The sequence below is a fragment of the Lactuca serriola genome, chromosome 1 (genome assembly GCF_051521515.1).
Source record: "Lactuca serriola cultivar US96UC23 chromosome 1, Lser_US96UC23_V15, whole genome shotgun sequence".
NCBI lineage: Eukaryota > Viridiplantae > Streptophyta > Magnoliopsida > Asterales > Asteraceae > Lactuca > Lactuca serriola.
In genome coordinates this window covers 26,239,724-26,257,359 of record NC_136408.1, presented here as the reverse complement: position 1 = coordinate 26,257,359, position 17,636 = coordinate 26,239,724, and the positions used below count along the sequence as shown (strand labels likewise).

Below are 17,636 nucleotides of genomic sequence, written 5' to 3'. Positions count from 1 at the left end.
GGTTTTACAATAGGTTAGATCTTGGGAGACTCTTATTTCAAAATCATGTTCTGGAAACAATGTTTTTGTAAACACTTTTGTTAATGAATGAGTTGCTTTGAAAAGTTTAATTTTGTTTAAGTTTTTGGAACGTTACAAGTTGGTATAAGAACCTTAGTTTAAGTGAATTGGAGGAACTCTCGTGTGAATCCAGTCTCAAACTAAGTAGAAAGGGTTTTAAAATGATTTTCAAAGTAAGGGTTTTAAAAATAACTTTCAAAGTTTCTTTCAAAATAACCAAAAGTGGATGTGATGTGTACGATCAGCCGGAGCCAGTAAGTTGACCCCAAATTACCACACTGTTCTTTGATATTGTGATATGTTAGAACGACATGCTAGTGATTTGCTAGGGATCTTTAGGAATTGCATGATAGAATTGTATGATTATATGATGCCTTACCTCTTATAGAATCCATGTTGATTCTTGTATGACTCTTTTGTGTTTGATCTGGCTATTTAGTGAATACGCTAAGTCACATGCTACATGGTTTAAATGATCTTAGGATAAGGGGTTTGGTCCTTATGCGCAACTCTTGTCTGAGTCCAACCGTTGTGGGATTGAATCTTTTAGCCTAATATTGTTTAAATTGTGGGGCATGTGATTGTATTCATGTGATAGTTATCTGGCATCAATGGAGGGTCGTGTGGCAGGTAGTGGTATGGTGAGTCGTGTTGGGTCATCCGGCCAGTTGCTTTATTGGATGAGGAGGCAGCAGTTTCCTTAGAATGGATGTAGTTCATAGCGGGTCGACATAAGGAATGTTTAGCCATTCTTGAGAGAATGGGGGCAGATCGAAGGTGCGCCAAGATGCTGGGAATTTGAGATCAAGAGTTCGTATGATAATTCGTCTTATTTTATCTAGTGCCAGTCGACTCCTCTGCTCAAATAATGCTTGCTTTGTGCTTTGTGGGACCCATATTGATGAGAGTTAACCATAGAATGAATGCATTAAATTACATGCGATGAAGGTTAAATAATCTTAGGATGAAGGACTTGGACGTATTGCACAGCTATTGTCTGAGTCCAACCGTTGTACGGCTGATCCCTTTAGTCGAAGGATTATTTAGCTTGGTTTCATGTAATTGTATTCATGAAGTGGTTAGCTGGTGTTGGTAGGGGTTCTTCAGCAGCTGATGGCAGAGAGGGTGTGGGTGAATCCTAGGAGAGCCCAGGAAGTATTTTAGTGTGGTTGTTTCGCTATTGAGCAGGTTTCAGGGGTATTTTATAACTGGGACTTAGAGGAACCGAGATGATTCTTGAGGAAAGTATGGATAGGTGTGGAAGGTAGTATTAGGCCTATACTACTAGAAGCACAGGATCCATACTCGAATCAAGGAAGGTTTCGGGGATTCTAAGGGCTGGTCGGGGAAGATAGCATGGTTGGATACCATGATTCGCGGCAATGTTTATGTTCATGTTTATCTCTTGGTTGTGGCTGCTCAGGCATGCAGATGAATCTGGTAATTGTTTTGATCCCCAGTGGTGTTATCGATTTGGGTTGTTTGGTTCAAACCTAGAGAGCTTATTGGTTTGAGGCCTCAGAGGTTTTGCTCAAGGTTGGGTATTTAAGTTGCGGGACTCAAGAAGGGGGCAATGGTTATGATCGTATTAGGTTTGTAGTTGGAAGTGGAATGGTCGATTGGTGGATTGGAATGTTGTTATCTGTGGCAAGGGTTATGCCCTTTCAGTCCTTCCAAGTTCGTAGAATGAGTGTGTAGGCTCGTAATTTCTAGAGTTAGGAAGGGTAGTACATTTTTACGTTGATTTGAGTTATGATTTGGTTTTAAGCGCCAACGGGTGGTAGTTTGAGCCTTAAGTTGGGGAGAACCGGGATTCTCGGGTTGAGTATTTTATCCATTGAGGGATTTTCCAGTTCATTGCTTGGATTGATGTTTTTGGATTAGTTGGACAGATGTTGATCGGTGGATCTTTTCTAGACGCGGGTATGTTCAGTTCCATGTGAGTCTTGATTCTCTAGATTAAGTGTCAATGTGTCCTTAACCATTGTTTGTGGGTTCATCATTCAGTGGAGGTTCACTCAAAAGTTTAATTGTGTCAGCCGAGATTTAGTGGTCGGGCTAATCTGTCATCAAGTTCAGTATGTTCTATGTTCCTTTTGTCTTCAGGTATGTTTACCCTAAGTGGTGCAGTGGGAACTTGGTTCATAGCATACTCAAGCTGTGGTAACCTTCGGGATCACCTTGGAAGTCTTCTCGAGTTAGTTGCGTAGTGGTGGAATCCGCTCAATCTTAATCATGTGTGGGATCTTGTTTCGACTGATCGTGAGGATGTTCTCTATTATTGATTGAGGTGTTATTTCGATTATCTATTGTATTTCTTCTCTCTTTGGATGAGATTATGGGTTCCCTGAGGATTTGCATTGTGGTATTTCATGTGATCTAGGCAAGATAGCATTGGATCCTTGGTTCGAATATTGTGTATGGCTCTTTTGGGTTATAGCATTCGAATTGGACCAAGATTGCAACCGTTATCCCATTCTTGGGTCGGGTGCAACCACGTTTTCGTAAGGTTTTGCTTTGGTAGCATCATTTTTGTGCTCAATTGGCGTTGTGAGGGACATTAGTTAGGTCCCTTCAAGGTAATGGAATGAGATAGGTATCTTCAGGCCCGGAGTGTTGGGCGAATGATACGATGACGACAAGGTCGGTGTGATATCGGGAGCATTCCAGACATGGGTTGAGGGATAGGGAGGGCATTCCAGACTCATGTTGTGGGCTCGGAGGCAATCCATACCTATATTGAGGACCTTGAAGAGGTATTCTAGTCATAGGATGTGGGCCTAGTGAACATGATTGTTCATTTCTTCGGCTTGTGGTACTTTCGGTGTTGACACGTTGATGGGCGTCGGGCGAGTCACAAATTTGTTGGTTAGATAAAGGGAGCAGTAAGGGTTGTGGGGAGTATTAGTCAGGTATCAGAAAATCTCTATGGGAGGCATGCATTATAATTCCGGTTGTTCGCAAGCTATCATTAGGGTTTGAATTTTCAAGCTGGAAATTGCTTATAAGGCCGCAAGTCATAAAGTTCTTTATGAATGTCTCAAGTGGTTGTTCGGATGGGGGTACACCTTAGCCGAAAGGAGTTGGATGTAACGCGGAAGTTCTTGGTTTGATCATCTATGCTCGGCGAATCAGTGATTGGTAATGACATAGCAGAGAGTCAAGGGTTGTTAAGGTTTTGGTACATCATATGGTTTGGTTTTGGTTGAAGTTCGCAGTCGGTATGTTTTGAGGATCAATTATGCACGTTTATGGTAATGTCCCCGGTTAGGGACTGGAGGTAGATTCAAATGGATGCTCATCAGTGTTAGAGAAGGTTCTGCGAGAAAATATTATGTGTGGACATTTTCGAGTAGGCTTTTGGTGGAAACTAGCATTGGGAATCGCGAGTGTATCCGTACAAAGTCTGTATCCAGATAGATATGGGTTAAGAAATTTGTGTGTCAAGGCATCAGCTGGAGGGTTCAGAATTTAGCTTATGTGTCTGTGCTCTAGGATGGTTCTACCTTTGTGAAGGTCGGGAAAGTGATGAGGTTTCAGGCTTATAGCAGCAGTGTATTGGTCCGTAAGTTAAGGAAATCAGTATTTCGTAGCCCATTGTGTTCATGGAATTGTTATCATCAGGATGGGACTTCTCTCGAAGGAATATCTCATCTCTTTTGGTCGAGCGGAGGATTGTCGAAAGCAATAGTTGGCCTGGGATTCTGTTTTCTAATAGGAATCACAGGTGAGCAGGAGTCGAGTAGATAGTTCGATGGATAAGTGAAGTGGACTAGCAATGGGTTCAGTATGGGTGGTATGTCGGGGAGTCGGGCCACTTCGGGTAGGGATGAGCATATGGACCGGGGAACTGGCACCGGAACCGGAACCCGATAGAACCGGTCGGGCCGGGACCGCGACGTTATTTTTGTGGATTTTTTGAACCGGGAACCGGTAGGAACCGGAACCGATATAACCGGAAAAAACCGGAACCGTATGATGCTATTTTTTAAGGACCAGTTCCAACATTTGAATACACGACAAGAACCAGTAGGAACTGGTAGAACCGTGGGGCCGGTTCGGTTCTTGATTTTGGCCGAAGTCGGTTCCCTGGTCGGGTCCGGTTCCGGCTGGTTTGGTCCTTTTGCTCATCCCTAACTTCGGGATATCAGATTTCAGATAAATTAGGTTGGTTTTGCTGCATGGGATTATGGATTCGTTTTAAGGCTCTGATACCAACTTGTAACATCCCGAAAATCAAGGTAAAATTTTCATTTTTAATTTAAACCAAAACACCATTTGTATTTCATTCAAACATTCAAACGTAATTTATAATAAACAGTCATCAGATTAAAATCCCAAAATCATCACATTGCAGAAACATGGGTGGATGCAGTGCAGATTCTTCAGGCCCTTCCCTTTCGTACCAAAAGTACCTGAAACTATAAACAATAAACCATAAGCACAAAGCTTAGTTAGTTCCCCAAAATACCACATACCATACATACAATATAGATCGCTAAGTGCCAACCATAGCCATGTCATTATGCCACGATTCGTATCATGGTCTTTCCTTGCTAGGTCGGGGCCAATACCTTGGGTCTTATAGACAAGTACTAGGAGCCACCTCCTGGTCTTCCATGCAAGTATCACAAAGACAACTAGCATAATATCTACATACATAACTATCTACCTATCTGCCAGGGCCCGATCCCTGGTCTTGCATACAATTTGCCAGGAGCCACCTCCGTGTCTTTCATACAAATGTTAAGGGTCACCTCCTGGTATTCCTATACAACATAAGCCAATGGGCCGACATTGGTGCGTTCAACCCATAATATAGTGACGAGACTCACCTCAAGCCGTTGAATATCACAGACAAAAGCTCGGACTGCCGATCCGGAAAATCCTCGCGCTAACAACATCAAATAACACCAAATAAATAATTGGTCCTCAACCCATAGCTTGAAACCTAGTCCGTTTGCCCAATACTCAGGGTAAAGGTCCATTTTACCCTTTCCCCACTTGGCCCAAAATCCGAAGTCCAAACCAATACCAAAAAAAGCCCAATATGGCCCAAATTCCAAATTAGGCCCAAAAGCCATCATGGGCCTAATCCAAAAAGGCCCAATTTCCTTAAAGGCATCAAAATATCCATCGGTCAACTCTGGTCAAACTTAAGGTCAAAGGTCAAAAAGTCAAGGAAGTCCAAACAGACTGAGTACGCCCCGCGTACTCAGTTGGTACGCCTAGCATACTCCGGATTTTGACTAACTCATGGGGGTGTTGACCCAGCACGTGCTGCATACCAGGAGGCAATGTTGTAAAAATCCCGATTAATCTCCGATTAATCCCTAGGCGCTACTCGACCGATTAGAGAGCGCCTAGCGATTAATCCATGCATACAAAATGACTGAAACAGTAAAACCCAATAAAATTTTAACACTTTGAAGAAGTTATATCTTAATAGAAACTATTTGAGGTATGATTAGTGTTGTATTTATCATATTAACCTATTTTGTTATGATATTAGTGGTATCTATGAAATTTTATATGATATTAGTCATATTTAGTTTTTTAAAATCTAACAAATTAGCAATTAATGGTCCCCGATTAATCCCCTGATTAATCTCCGCCTAGCCGATTAATCCCTTAACCCCAGTCCACCGACTAGCTAACGTCGAGCGATTTTTACATTCTTGCCAGGAGGTATGCCCCACGTACGCTGCCAGCTCTTAATCCATCAAGAAAAGTCTTAAACCTTTAATCCAAAACGTCCAATGCTCAGAACTTGTCCCAATGTGTGACTTAATCCATAAAGTCATTAACTTTGAGCTTTTGCATGGCTCAGTGGGTCCCAAATCCAAGCCCTAGCTTCACAACTTCAACAAAAGAGCTAAATACACATGCATGGTAGATATCAACCATCAAGATTACATTTTTATGCATTTGGGACCCCTATAACGTCCAGATCTAGTGACCAAACTCTTGGAGCAACTCTTTCTTATAAGGAGAAACCAAAGAGACCAAAATATGCCATAAATCACCCCAAACTAGATCTTACTCAAAGAGATGTCAAGACAAGAGTTTTTTACCTTCAATGGATTGCAAAAGAGGTGTCAATTATGGATCTCCAAGCTCCACTCCAAGTGATGATTCCTCAATAACCTTTAATCTCTTCAAAATGCACAAGAAGACACCAAGATTCCTCCCAAGAGCTGAAAAACACCAAGAAGGTGGCTAAAGCGTCGAGATTAGGTTTTAGGAGGTATGGAGGCTGTTAAGAGGCAAGGCTTAAACAAAAGAGGCTTAAATAGCGGTAAGACCCTAAAAATTAGGGTTTTTAGCTGAAGGGAGTATGCCCTGTGTACTCCTGAGTATGCCCGACATACTCAAAGGTTACCCACGATTAATCCATCCACTATGTGTTGCGTACTCAAAGAGTACGCCCCGCGTACTAGCCTAAGTCCCAAATCCTCCTAACTTCAAATGGCCATAACTCCTTCGTTCCAACTCCGTTTCCGACGTTCTTTATATCCACGGAAAGGTAATGAGAAGCTCTACCATTCTATCAATTCTCCTTTGCCTAAAAAAATCCCCGAACTCAAACCCCAAAATTCATAAAGGCTCGAACTGCCAACTCAAGGTTATACCCTTAGGCTCTGAAACACAATCGAACTCTCGGATCACCTAATTTATAAAACCCACATCCAAAAAGGGTGTAATTCTCTCTTCCCCCAAGGCCCGAAGCCTTATGATAACTGATAATCGGCCCACAACCCCGAATAATGAAGCGATTTGAAATCGCGTGTTACATTGTGTGCCGGTTTGATATATGTATGTGGGATGAAATAGACCCAGGGGTGACATAAACCTGGTACAACCTTGTGTTGACATATGAGAGGAAATAGACTCGGGGGTGAAATAGACTCGGTACGGTTTGGGCCGACGCATGAGTTGAAATAGACTTAGGGGTGAAATAGACCTGACATAGCCTTGATCTGGCATATATGTATGGTATGCGGTATTTTGAGGAACTCAGTAGGCTTTGTGCTTACGGTTTTCAGTTTTGTTTCAGGTACTTCTAGATCCAAGGGGAAGAGCTCGGGTTGATCGCATCGCACACACCACGTTGTTCTGCATTTTACTTTATCTGATGTATTCGGATGTTTTGATCATACTTGATTCTATCATGGTTTTATAAACATGTTTGAAAGACGGTTCTTATTATTCTAAAAATTGAAATTTTTGTAGTCTTAAATTTTGGGACGTTACATATGTAATTTATAATCATAGTTATAAGTCACTATAGGAACTTATAATTAAGATTTATCAATGATTTCAAGTCGTTATGCTGCTTGATCTACTTTGGGGAGTAATGCCTAGACTAGATTTAGTGAGGTGTTTAAAGTGGGATTTCCAAACAGTATACTCTGTATACCAAAAAAAACCCTACTTCCGATAAGATCCTACCTGGTTATTCCTTGTTTAGATCTTGAAGTAGACATTGGGATTATTATGGAATCTAAACCCTTAGGATAATAGACAAAGTCTTAGCGTTATGTACATCTAGGTCTTTTGGAAAAGGTGTAACACGAAGCTCTGTCCGATTTACCAATCATTAGACACTTTTGTCAGGTGAGTTCGTAGTTTTTATCAAAATCATAATCTAAAATAAAAGTATTATTTATAAGAAATGATAAATGATTGCATGTATTATCTGTGTTATATTCTATTTGTATAATTAGGATAATATTATTGAATTATAAACTGTATTGGGAATCGATTACCTTTAGTTATAAGTCTTGCTTTAGGTTTAAGAATAAGACTTTTAAAGGACGGTTAATTGAAATTAAGTTAGATATTGATTAGGTCCCATGACTGGGTAGGGTGTGTGAGATCAGAACGGAGTGTTTCTCATGTTTCTTGGATGACTAGAAATGGTTGGTCCAGATCACACAACTGGATGGATCATCGACCAGAGTAGATGCCTACACTTGACTACTCTAGGCAGTCTAGTGAATTACGTTGCTAGCATGGACTTATAACCCATGGACGTAGATAAAATAGGATACTATACTTATCAAATCTTTGAACATTGGTTGCCTTATATGACTTACACTGGCCAAGGACACCCCTAGTTGTGCAGTCAAACAGTTGCTCAAACGATTCATATGGTTAGGTGATTCCTCCCGATAATTGTTGCATTTATGTGACATCCCCATTTTCACGGCCAGAAAACACCGATTTTGTTTATGCTTTGTTTGAAAATCAGAGTAACATTTTAAATAAAAGTGTTGCGGAACTTGTCCCAAAACAAAATATGATAAAGATTTATCAAAAGCATTTCCAAGGAAATGTATTTCATTAAAAGACTTGGGATGTCATGTTTGATACATATCAAAAGCATAAACAGTACAATATAAGCCTTACTACATTATTTCGTATCTACAGGCCTATATTCGTAATCCCTCATCCAAAACATCACATCTATGCTCATGCGCCACTACCTGTAATATAAGAAACTGAGTGGGTCAGGCTGGGGAGCCTGGTGAGCACATAGGGTTTTCAACCCACAATAAATAAGTTTATTAATTTCATCAATCAATAATAACCCGATTACTCGTTCCCGTTATCCTCACTTTACGTCCCTAAACACCTATCATAAGGGACCTAGCCTAAGGATCATCATCGGGATGGACACTACTGCAAAGGGGATTCCTCAGCAATAAATGTCCTTAAGGCAACCATGTGGGGGATGGAGTACACCGGTGAACACATCGTTCACAAACACCTACACGTTGCGAGCCTGCTAGTGTTCCACTGGACTGTCTAGAAGAGTCCGTGGTCGTCATCCATACTCCGCTAGATGACAGAATCAACATCATCAACATCGAGGCCTCTCATCATTTTATCACACATCACCTATTACATCTACCCATGTTTTACCTCAACATTTTCGTAGATATAAAATACATATACAGTTTAAATCATTGAAAACATGTATAAAAACGTTCATCCAGCATAGATAGCAAGTATTCAGATAATATGCACACATAGCACGTAATTTATATAAAATACTTCATATCTATGTGTAAGCTGAAAGTAACTATGCACTCACCTGAAAGGTGGTGACCCAGCACTCGGACAGCGCTTCGATACTCTTAAAACAATTTTCCTTCGATAAAACCTAGTACCAATACCACTAGGGTTTAGTCTAACGATAACCGTGACAAATTAATAGTCTGACTACTATTATTATTATATAAGCGTTAAATAACACTCAATATAACTCATAATAATAGCCCAAATAATTATTTTAAGGACCTAATAACATTACTATAATTATTTGAAAGCTATATTAAAAGTTGCGTAAGCGTAGCTCACTTACAGCGGATTTTAAAGAAAAACCGGGCTTTATTTGGAGCAGCATTTCGAAACTGAAAGACCCTTTTTCTCGGGACTCTGGGAGCCTCGGGGCTTCCTTCGGGTGCTAGGGAGGTTCCCTAGGGTTTAGGAGTGTTTAGGACACTTAGAGAGAGAAAGAAGTTAGAGAAAGAGTGAAGAAAGGTGTGAAAAACCGGCTGCCCTCGCACCCCCTTTTATAGGTGCGAGGCCTCGCAAGTACGCTGGGCGTAGGGAGGTTACGCGAGGCGTAGTCCTCGGATAAGAACACCAGGTGGCAAGCTCCGGACGGTGCGACGTGGCTCAAGCTGGACCGAGGGAAGGGTTCGTGTACGCGGCACGTTCCGAGCTCGGACGCTAGGCGTAATGCGAGGGGCAACGTGTCGCAATCCGAAGCGACTTCTGAGACCATCATCGGACGGTTGTGGTGTTGCCACGTCATCGATTTTAGCAACAGACTTCGCAATTTCATGCTTCAACTTTAAAAAATCGTAACTTTCGCGTACGAGCTCTGTTTTCGACGTTCTTTATATCCACGCGAAGGTTGGAACGTACTCTACAACTTTTATTTAGACTCCATTGGCTAATTTTGACTCTATTTTAAAAGTTATATTATTAACAGGCCGGGACAGGATTGGTCCGTTAAATTCTCATAACTTCTTCATCCGACGTTCGTTTTCGCCCATCTTTTTCTCGTTATGCTACTCTTAACGAGATCTTCGATTCTCGTTCAGGTCGTGTCGACTAAAAACCGCTCGATCTAATATTCGAATTTCGGGTTGTACATTGCTAAGCCGAAACTTCGAAAAATCATAACTTCTTCATACGAAGTCAGATTTGGGAGTTCTTTTTATCGACGCTCTTAGTTTAACATATTCTACGACTTTCGTTTAGATTGTTAAGGCTAAATCTTGCTCTATCGTAAATTCACTATTTACGCTTCCCGGTATCGTGCCGGTTTCGTCGTGAAACTTCAACGGGTCATAACTTCTTCGTTATAACTCGGATTTCGGCGTTCTTTATATCCCCAAAATCGTTGTTTCGACCACTACAGCTTTATATAAAGATATAGGGTTTATCTCACACTTTAATTTTGACGCTTATTTTTATTCTTTATTAATTATACATTTATAATTAAATAATAAGCACATAAATACACATAATTCACATAATACTCAAATATTTCATCTTTATTACTTCAAAAAGAGTTTACAAGAGTTGACCTAGACTATTACATTGTCTAAAAATGTTTAGCCCTGAAACCCGGACGTTATAATTTAAGATCTGTGAGGATCGATTGGGTTGGGTAGTTGGTCTTAGGTCATATTATATATATATATATATATATATATATATATATAGGGTTAGGTTCATGTGAGACGACCTAATTTTGTGATACCGTGAGACGCATTTTTTTATTTTTTTTATTATTTTTAATTAATTCAAGTTCCGAAAATAATATTTAAAAAAAGATTTTTTTGATTTTTCCATTTATTTTGCATTTTAAAATTATTTTTTAGAATATGTCAGTGTAATATTATATTTAGAATATTTCACGTATTTTTCAAAAAAAAAAACGGGATTTTTTATTTATTTTTTTTATTTCTTTTTATTTTTTTTTATTTTTTTAGTTAATTCAAGTTCCGAAAATAATATTTAAATTTTTTTTTTTTGGATTTTTCCATTTATTTTGCATTTTAAAATTATTTTTAGATTTGGTCTCACGGTCTCACAAAATTAGAATGGTCTCAAATGATATATATATATATATATATATATATATATATATATATATATATATATATATATATATATATATATATTATCTGATAACGTTGTTTTGCAGAAATGATATTATTTAATATCACTAAATTATTATGGGTTTGAAAGCCCTACGTATCTCACCAGGTTTTCCCAAACCTAACTCACTCATTTTTATGCATCATAGGTAGTGGAACCAAGGTTGTTGTAGTCTAGTTAGGATGTTGAGTGGAATAAAGAGATGTGCCTAGTAGTTTCAAGACCTTTGAGTACTTACGCTGTAATGTATCTTTGGATATGAATGATGACATTCTCAAGGTTTTTAATAAAATGAAATAACTTTTGTTATCTCAAAATGTTTGTTTAACTAGGAAATTCCGCATCTCAATTTTATAAAGCATAAAGAAAAATGTTTTAATTGGTTCTGAAAAATGGGGGATTTCACACAAACGATGACCTGAAAAACTAGCCTTATTGCCATGATTTCTAAAACATGTTGTCTTGAATTCTTGAACAACAACCTGAAAACTATTGCTTTTATTTATTGAACGAATACCTGAAAACTAGCCCCGTTGCTTTGATATCTTGAACATGTTGCCTTGGTTTTTTAAACGACAAGCTGAAAACTAGCCCCGTTGCCTTGATTTCTCGAACGATGCTTTGATTTCTAGAACATGTTGCCCATGTTTCTCACACAATGACTTGAAAGCTAGCATGATGCCTTGATTTCTTTTACGAAATTCTGAAAAATAGCCATGTTGCCTTTATTTCTAGAACATGTTGCCTTGGTTTGTCGAATGGTGACCTGAAAACTAGCCCATTTGCCATGAAATCTAGAATACGTCTCCTTGAATTCTCGAATGATGACGTGAAAACTTGCATTGTTGCTTTAACTTGATTTCTCGAACAACAACCTGAAAGCAAGCATCGTTGCCTTGATTTCTAGAACATGTTGCATTGATTTCTCGAACAAAGACCTGAAAACATGCCCTATGGCCTCGAATTCTCGAACATGTTGCCTTTGTTTGTCGAATGACGACATGAAAAACCTATCATGTTGCCCCGACTTCTTGAACGACAACCTGAAAACTAACTTCGGTTGTAATGTGTTCTTTCGGAGGTTGCGTCACCACAATTGGTGAATTACGAACCGATCACTTGTTTTTAATATTGTAAGGTCCTTTATCCTTGTTAAATTCATGCCAAAACGGCTTCATTTTGGTGAGTTATAGAGAATTATAGCGTCGAAAATTTTTCAACTCGACTAAGGCCATGACTAGATATGACCAAGATTAACCGGTGATCAGATGACCCAACCTGATGAAACCTAGCCAAAATCATATTTTGCTCAACAACTCGAAATCCATGCACATTTCCTCGATTACGAAATAAATTTTACTGATAAATCAATGATTTCGAACAACTTTTATTCAATGAGTTTTTGCTAATTCGGAAGTACAAGATCACCCGGTGACCAAAGATGACTCAACCAATGAAACTTAGCCAAAATCATTTTGCCATCCATATGTATTTGTATTTGATCCCATTATTTCTGATTTTATTTATTTTGTGAAAAAAAATAAATAAAATGAATATTTATTCCAAATTATGGCCACATGAAATTACGTTACAAAATTAAAATTTATTTCTAGTGGTAAGGTAATTAGCTAGATATATGATGTTTTGTCAAAGTGTTGAATACATTCTATTCCTTTTGGTTCCTATTCGATTCGCCTAACTTGCTTGCTTGTTGCACTCGGGCACGCAGGATATTCGGATTTAACATCGATGGATACATACATCTCTTACCCTAGCTAGTCCACCTGGCGAGATCCTCTTTCAGGAGAGCGGAAGTGTCTGGAAGTTTCTAGAAGTTTCCAGAAGCTATAATCCTCTTTCAGGAGAGTGTATCTCATCGATCTTATCAAGGTTGACCTCCTGGGGATCAGATTTTGGCGGGAAAATGCCGTTGACGATAGAATGAAGAGAACTATATGATTTTGTGTCATGACAACGGTTTACAACCACTTCCCCCTGTCAATAATCAAAACAAACATGAAAAATAACCGTAAACTGAAATCCCTATTAATAATATCAGAACAAGTGATAAATTGTTGTTGTATAGCTTAAAAAAGTACATTAGGCAGAATAGACGAGGAAAATTTTGAAGGAGTTAATGGGGAAAGTTCATTTTTCCTAATTTTCTCTTTTTAGTCAATAAGAAACAATCATATATAACTTATGGGATTAAGGGGTTATTTTTATTTTCTCATTAAGTATTGTATGTATGTATGGGTAAAGTGGAGTAATGATGTATTATATTCATCCATTTTCACGTGAGGGGAGTTGGGTGTAAAAAATGAGAAAAAAAAAAGGTAAAAGGATGGTGACTTAATACATTAAGTCATATTATTTAGATTAAGTCAAAAGAAGCAATCAGATTAAGTGCTTAACCCCTTTAAACTCATTAAGTCAAAGAGAAACATGTCCCCATTGAAGGGCTATAAGAAAGAAAGTACCTTTGGATTGATGATGAAGATTTTTCCCTTTGGTATTCCGACTTTGAGGTAGCTAAATTCATCGGTGTCTCTATTTCCAAAACCAGCGTAGAACGGATTCCAATCATCTGGAAAACACGCCCTAATATCCTGCATATAAATTTCAAAACCTTGTCATGATTATTACTCCATTTATTATTACGACTTTTGCTTTGCTTTGCTTGTGGTATAAATTAACAAACATAAAAGCTAATCATGAACTAAGAACCAACCGCCAAGCAAGCAATTTTGAATTCGTGAGGAGCTCTACGAATAACTGCCAAAAAAAAAGAGAGAGAGATGAGTAGCTTTTTTTTTTTTGTATTTTGTCGTTGTTTAAATTAAGCTTAATGGAAGATATGAAAGAATTAGAATTATTACTTTACCTTCACGAAATAGTGATGGAAAAAGTCCATCAGGGGAAATAACCACGGGACCTTCGGGTAGGGCCTTTCCTTCCTGCAATTTTATCGATTTAGTAAATGAAAAAAAGAAATTTTAAAAAAAAAAAAAAGTCAAACAAAAAACTCGATTCACTTGACTTTAATTTTATAATTTATTTACCTGCCTAAGGTTGATTAAGAACTGTCGAGTGATATCGGCTTGAGAAATTGACCGAGCACTAAGAAAAAGAATTTCATATCCATTTTCCTATATATATATATATATATATATATATATATACCACAAAAACAACAACAAATTCAAACCATCATATCTTATCCCACAAATATTATATTATTTCATTTAACAAGAAAATGAAAAAAAAAAACCTTGATAGCTGAAAAGAGATGCGTTACGCCAATATGTGACCAGTCTCTTCCAACCAAAGGCATGAACTGTCCTAGAACATCAGATCTGTAAAATATGATTTCAAAAAGTAAAAGGATTTTTCATCTTCAATTAAATATCGAATCCTATGTTCATTCTACATGTAACGATAACGAAGAAAGTATAATCTTACTTGGTGATTGTTCCATCAACATCTGAGATGACAATGCGAGAATCCCATTTCCACAAGAAAATTCTAGCATCAACCTGAAAAGTATCTGCATATTGTCAGAAACATAACACACATTTCAACCAAAAAAAAAAAAAGACTAGAAACAAACCTGTTGATTCCCTAAAACTGCTGTTGAAAACTTGAAAGTTACTGTGTTTTTTCCCTCTGTAAGATTCAAAGATTCTAACTGTTGGGGTGTTGGTGTAAGCTCTCTTCGCATCTTATGTTGTGACTTTGATAAAGGATCTTTTTCTCCTTCCACCACCTCTGACCCACAACCAAATTCAGAATCTTTTCTTATGTCCTGTGTAAACCGTTTACTTCTTGTTTTGTTAAATGGCCAAAGGCTCCAGCTTTTACCACTTGCTGCATCTGAAAACAGTAAGTATTCAATACTTGATCAATATCTATCTTTTTTGCAAGAAATAATTAAATCATCCTTACCATTGTTTTTATGATCCTTTGATTTGGTATCTTCACACGGTTGTTTATCACCATCTTTTATGATCCTTGAAGCATCTTTCCTGAGTATGTCCCACTTTGAGATTCCTTGTTTTGAATCAAATTCATAAAAATTAACACATAAATTTGGTAAAGATTTAGTATGTTGGTGTGGATGTGGATGTGGTACACCATCATCCTTCAACAATTTATAACTCTTAGCTATAACAGTATCACTTGAACACCTTCTAAGATTTCCTTTCATATCTTTGATAATCTCATGTTCAAATGTGCTTGGAGATGAATCTGACCCAAGATTCGGACTTATGGATAGTTGACTATTTAACTCCGATGGCGATTTGACTTCATCTTTGACTTGACTAACGGAAACTGCAACCACATTACATGGCTTAACATCTTCTGAAACTTTTTCTTGTTGAATACATGCAACTTCTGTGAGACATCCATCTCCAAGTTTTAAAGGCTCTTCAACTGTTTCTTGCCCATGAGAACCATTTGATCCATCTCTTAAGCTTTCTTCTTTCAAAATACCGTTTTCCAAATTACCCCCATGCCCTTCATAAATTTCTACAATGCCATCTTTGTCGACTTTTGTTACCATAACCTCATCAACCTGAGGGTTTATCTTATTATCTTCTGATGATGACTTATTTACAAAGTGTTCTTCATGCAAAACCAAACTCCCCTCCAATTTTCCACCAGTGATCTCATCACAATCGTCATCCTTGTTATGTTGTTCAAGGTTTTTGTTACTTTTAGTAGAACTAGAAAGACTAGTGGACCACTTCATTTCCAAAAGATCTGCTGCAATTTCAGCACTATCTGCAGACTTTCTACCAACACCAACACCAACACCATCTTCATTTTTCATATTTTTCCTTTCAAGAACAAACCCTAAATTCCTGGAAAAAGGCTGGGTGTTGTTGACATCAGTAAGTGAATTACAGTGATCGAAATTATAATCAAGACTTTTTGACTTAACTGTCCTAAGGCATCGCCCATCTCTATCAGCTTCACCTGAACGCGACTCCTGATCAGAAACTATCTCTTTCCTGAGAAAATAAGCTTCTCCTCTTGGATTCAAATACATATGAAAATCGGCTTCAACCCCATTGACGTTAATGTCAACAACTCTCTCTCTTGCCTTCAAAACTCCTTGAAATTTACCGAATCTAACGTACCATGGAGATGATTTTAAACTGCCATCTTGTTGTTGAACCACAACGATATCAATGGCCCCACCAAATGGGTGGAAGGGGCCGGAAACCGTAGAAACCCCCCGGGTGATATAGCTGCTTAGCCTGCCTACAGCATACATCTTTCCCTAAATTAGGAGGTCTGAGCTTCATACACACCAAAATCACATCGCCAATTTGAAGAGATTTATGTTATCATCTGAATTTTGTACCTCAACGAGTTGCATATAATAAGCCCTAACCATTTGAATTTCACAACCAATTCGGTTCTAGTCGATTGTATCGAGATTCAAAACACCCAATTGATCTCCCCACACAAATGTCAAGCTATCTCCAAGAAAAAACGCAAAACCTCAAACGAACGCTAAAAATGGTTAAAGATGAAAAGCTTACGATCAAAAGTTACTAAATTTAGATACATGCAAACAATCCTTTCGATGAAAAACCTCAATGGATTAAAACTAATCTAAGGAAGAAGCGATATCAACAAAATTGAATTCCTACACAGTTTAGAAATGTATTCTTTATGAAAACGATTCGAATGTATCGTAAACAAAAGGTTCGCGGAGATTGATTAGACAATCCCAGAAATTTACACCCCCAACCTCCCCTGTTTTTCCCGATTATCCTTGAAGAAAATGCAAATGGGCAAAGAAGGGGCTGGGTCAAGACTTCTGACCTCGAGAAAGGAAAAGATGGAGGATTGAAAGAGGCACGGTTATTTTGCGATTTGGGTTCTTATTGGATTTTAGTTTGCTTTGTGGAAATGTCGATGGATTGTATGATGGAGAGCATATGTAGTTGATGGAGGTTCGAGTTATGTGTTTTGTAATCGTGGGGGAGGGGGCGATAGGGACATAATTGTCCGTCCGATGTTTTATTGTTTCTTAACTGACTCAAACCATTTCCACTGTAGTTTTGTTCCCTTTCAGCGTAAAAATATAAATACCCAAACTCTAATGAAAATAAAAAAGTCTTTTTATTACTAATATTTAGTACAACTATTTATCTCAAATTTAAATAAGAAAAACCGATTTATAGAAGAAGTAAAGACTAAAGAGCTGTTACAAAAAAAAAATGAAATTTGAGCAAACCCAACATTTTTATTAAGTTAAACGATAAGCAACCATGAAAATAATCATTTTTCTATAGCACACCATCCTATATTTTCATGTTTAAGTAGAGTCATTTGGTGGCTGTTTTAAACCTACCAATGAAACAATTTTTCTTCCT

The 17,636-nt window shown here is 38.1% G+C and overlaps 1 protein-coding gene across 2 annotated transcripts; it reads right to left on the bottom strand.

The window, feature by feature from the left end:
• Window positions 1–12,785: 12,785 nt before the first annotated feature.
• On the bottom strand, window positions 12,786–17,236 carry LOC145078776 (phosphatidate phosphatase PAH2-like). Of its 2 annotated transcripts, none has more exons than XM_079023073.1 (9): window positions 15,190–17,236; window positions 14,855–15,111; window positions 14,707–14,780; window positions 14,516–14,600; window positions 14,307–14,393; window positions 14,129–14,201; window positions 13,976–14,019; window positions 13,725–13,853; window positions 12,786–13,239 (listed from the first exon to the last, which is right to left on the bottom strand). In XM_079023073.1, the coding sequence occupies exons 1-9, from the start codon at window positions 16,523–16,525 to the stop codon at window positions 13,090–13,092; spliced, it is 2,235 nt and encodes a 744-aa protein (XP_078879199.1). In that variant the 5' UTR covers window positions 16,526–17,236; the 3' UTR covers window positions 12,786–13,089. The 2 variants fall into 2 exon arrangements, with proteins under 2 accessions (XP_078879199.1, XP_078879198.1); XM_079023072.1 differs by having other exon boundaries at window positions 14,855–15,117; window positions 15,190–17,235.
• Window positions 17,237–17,636: the final 400 nt, after the last annotated feature.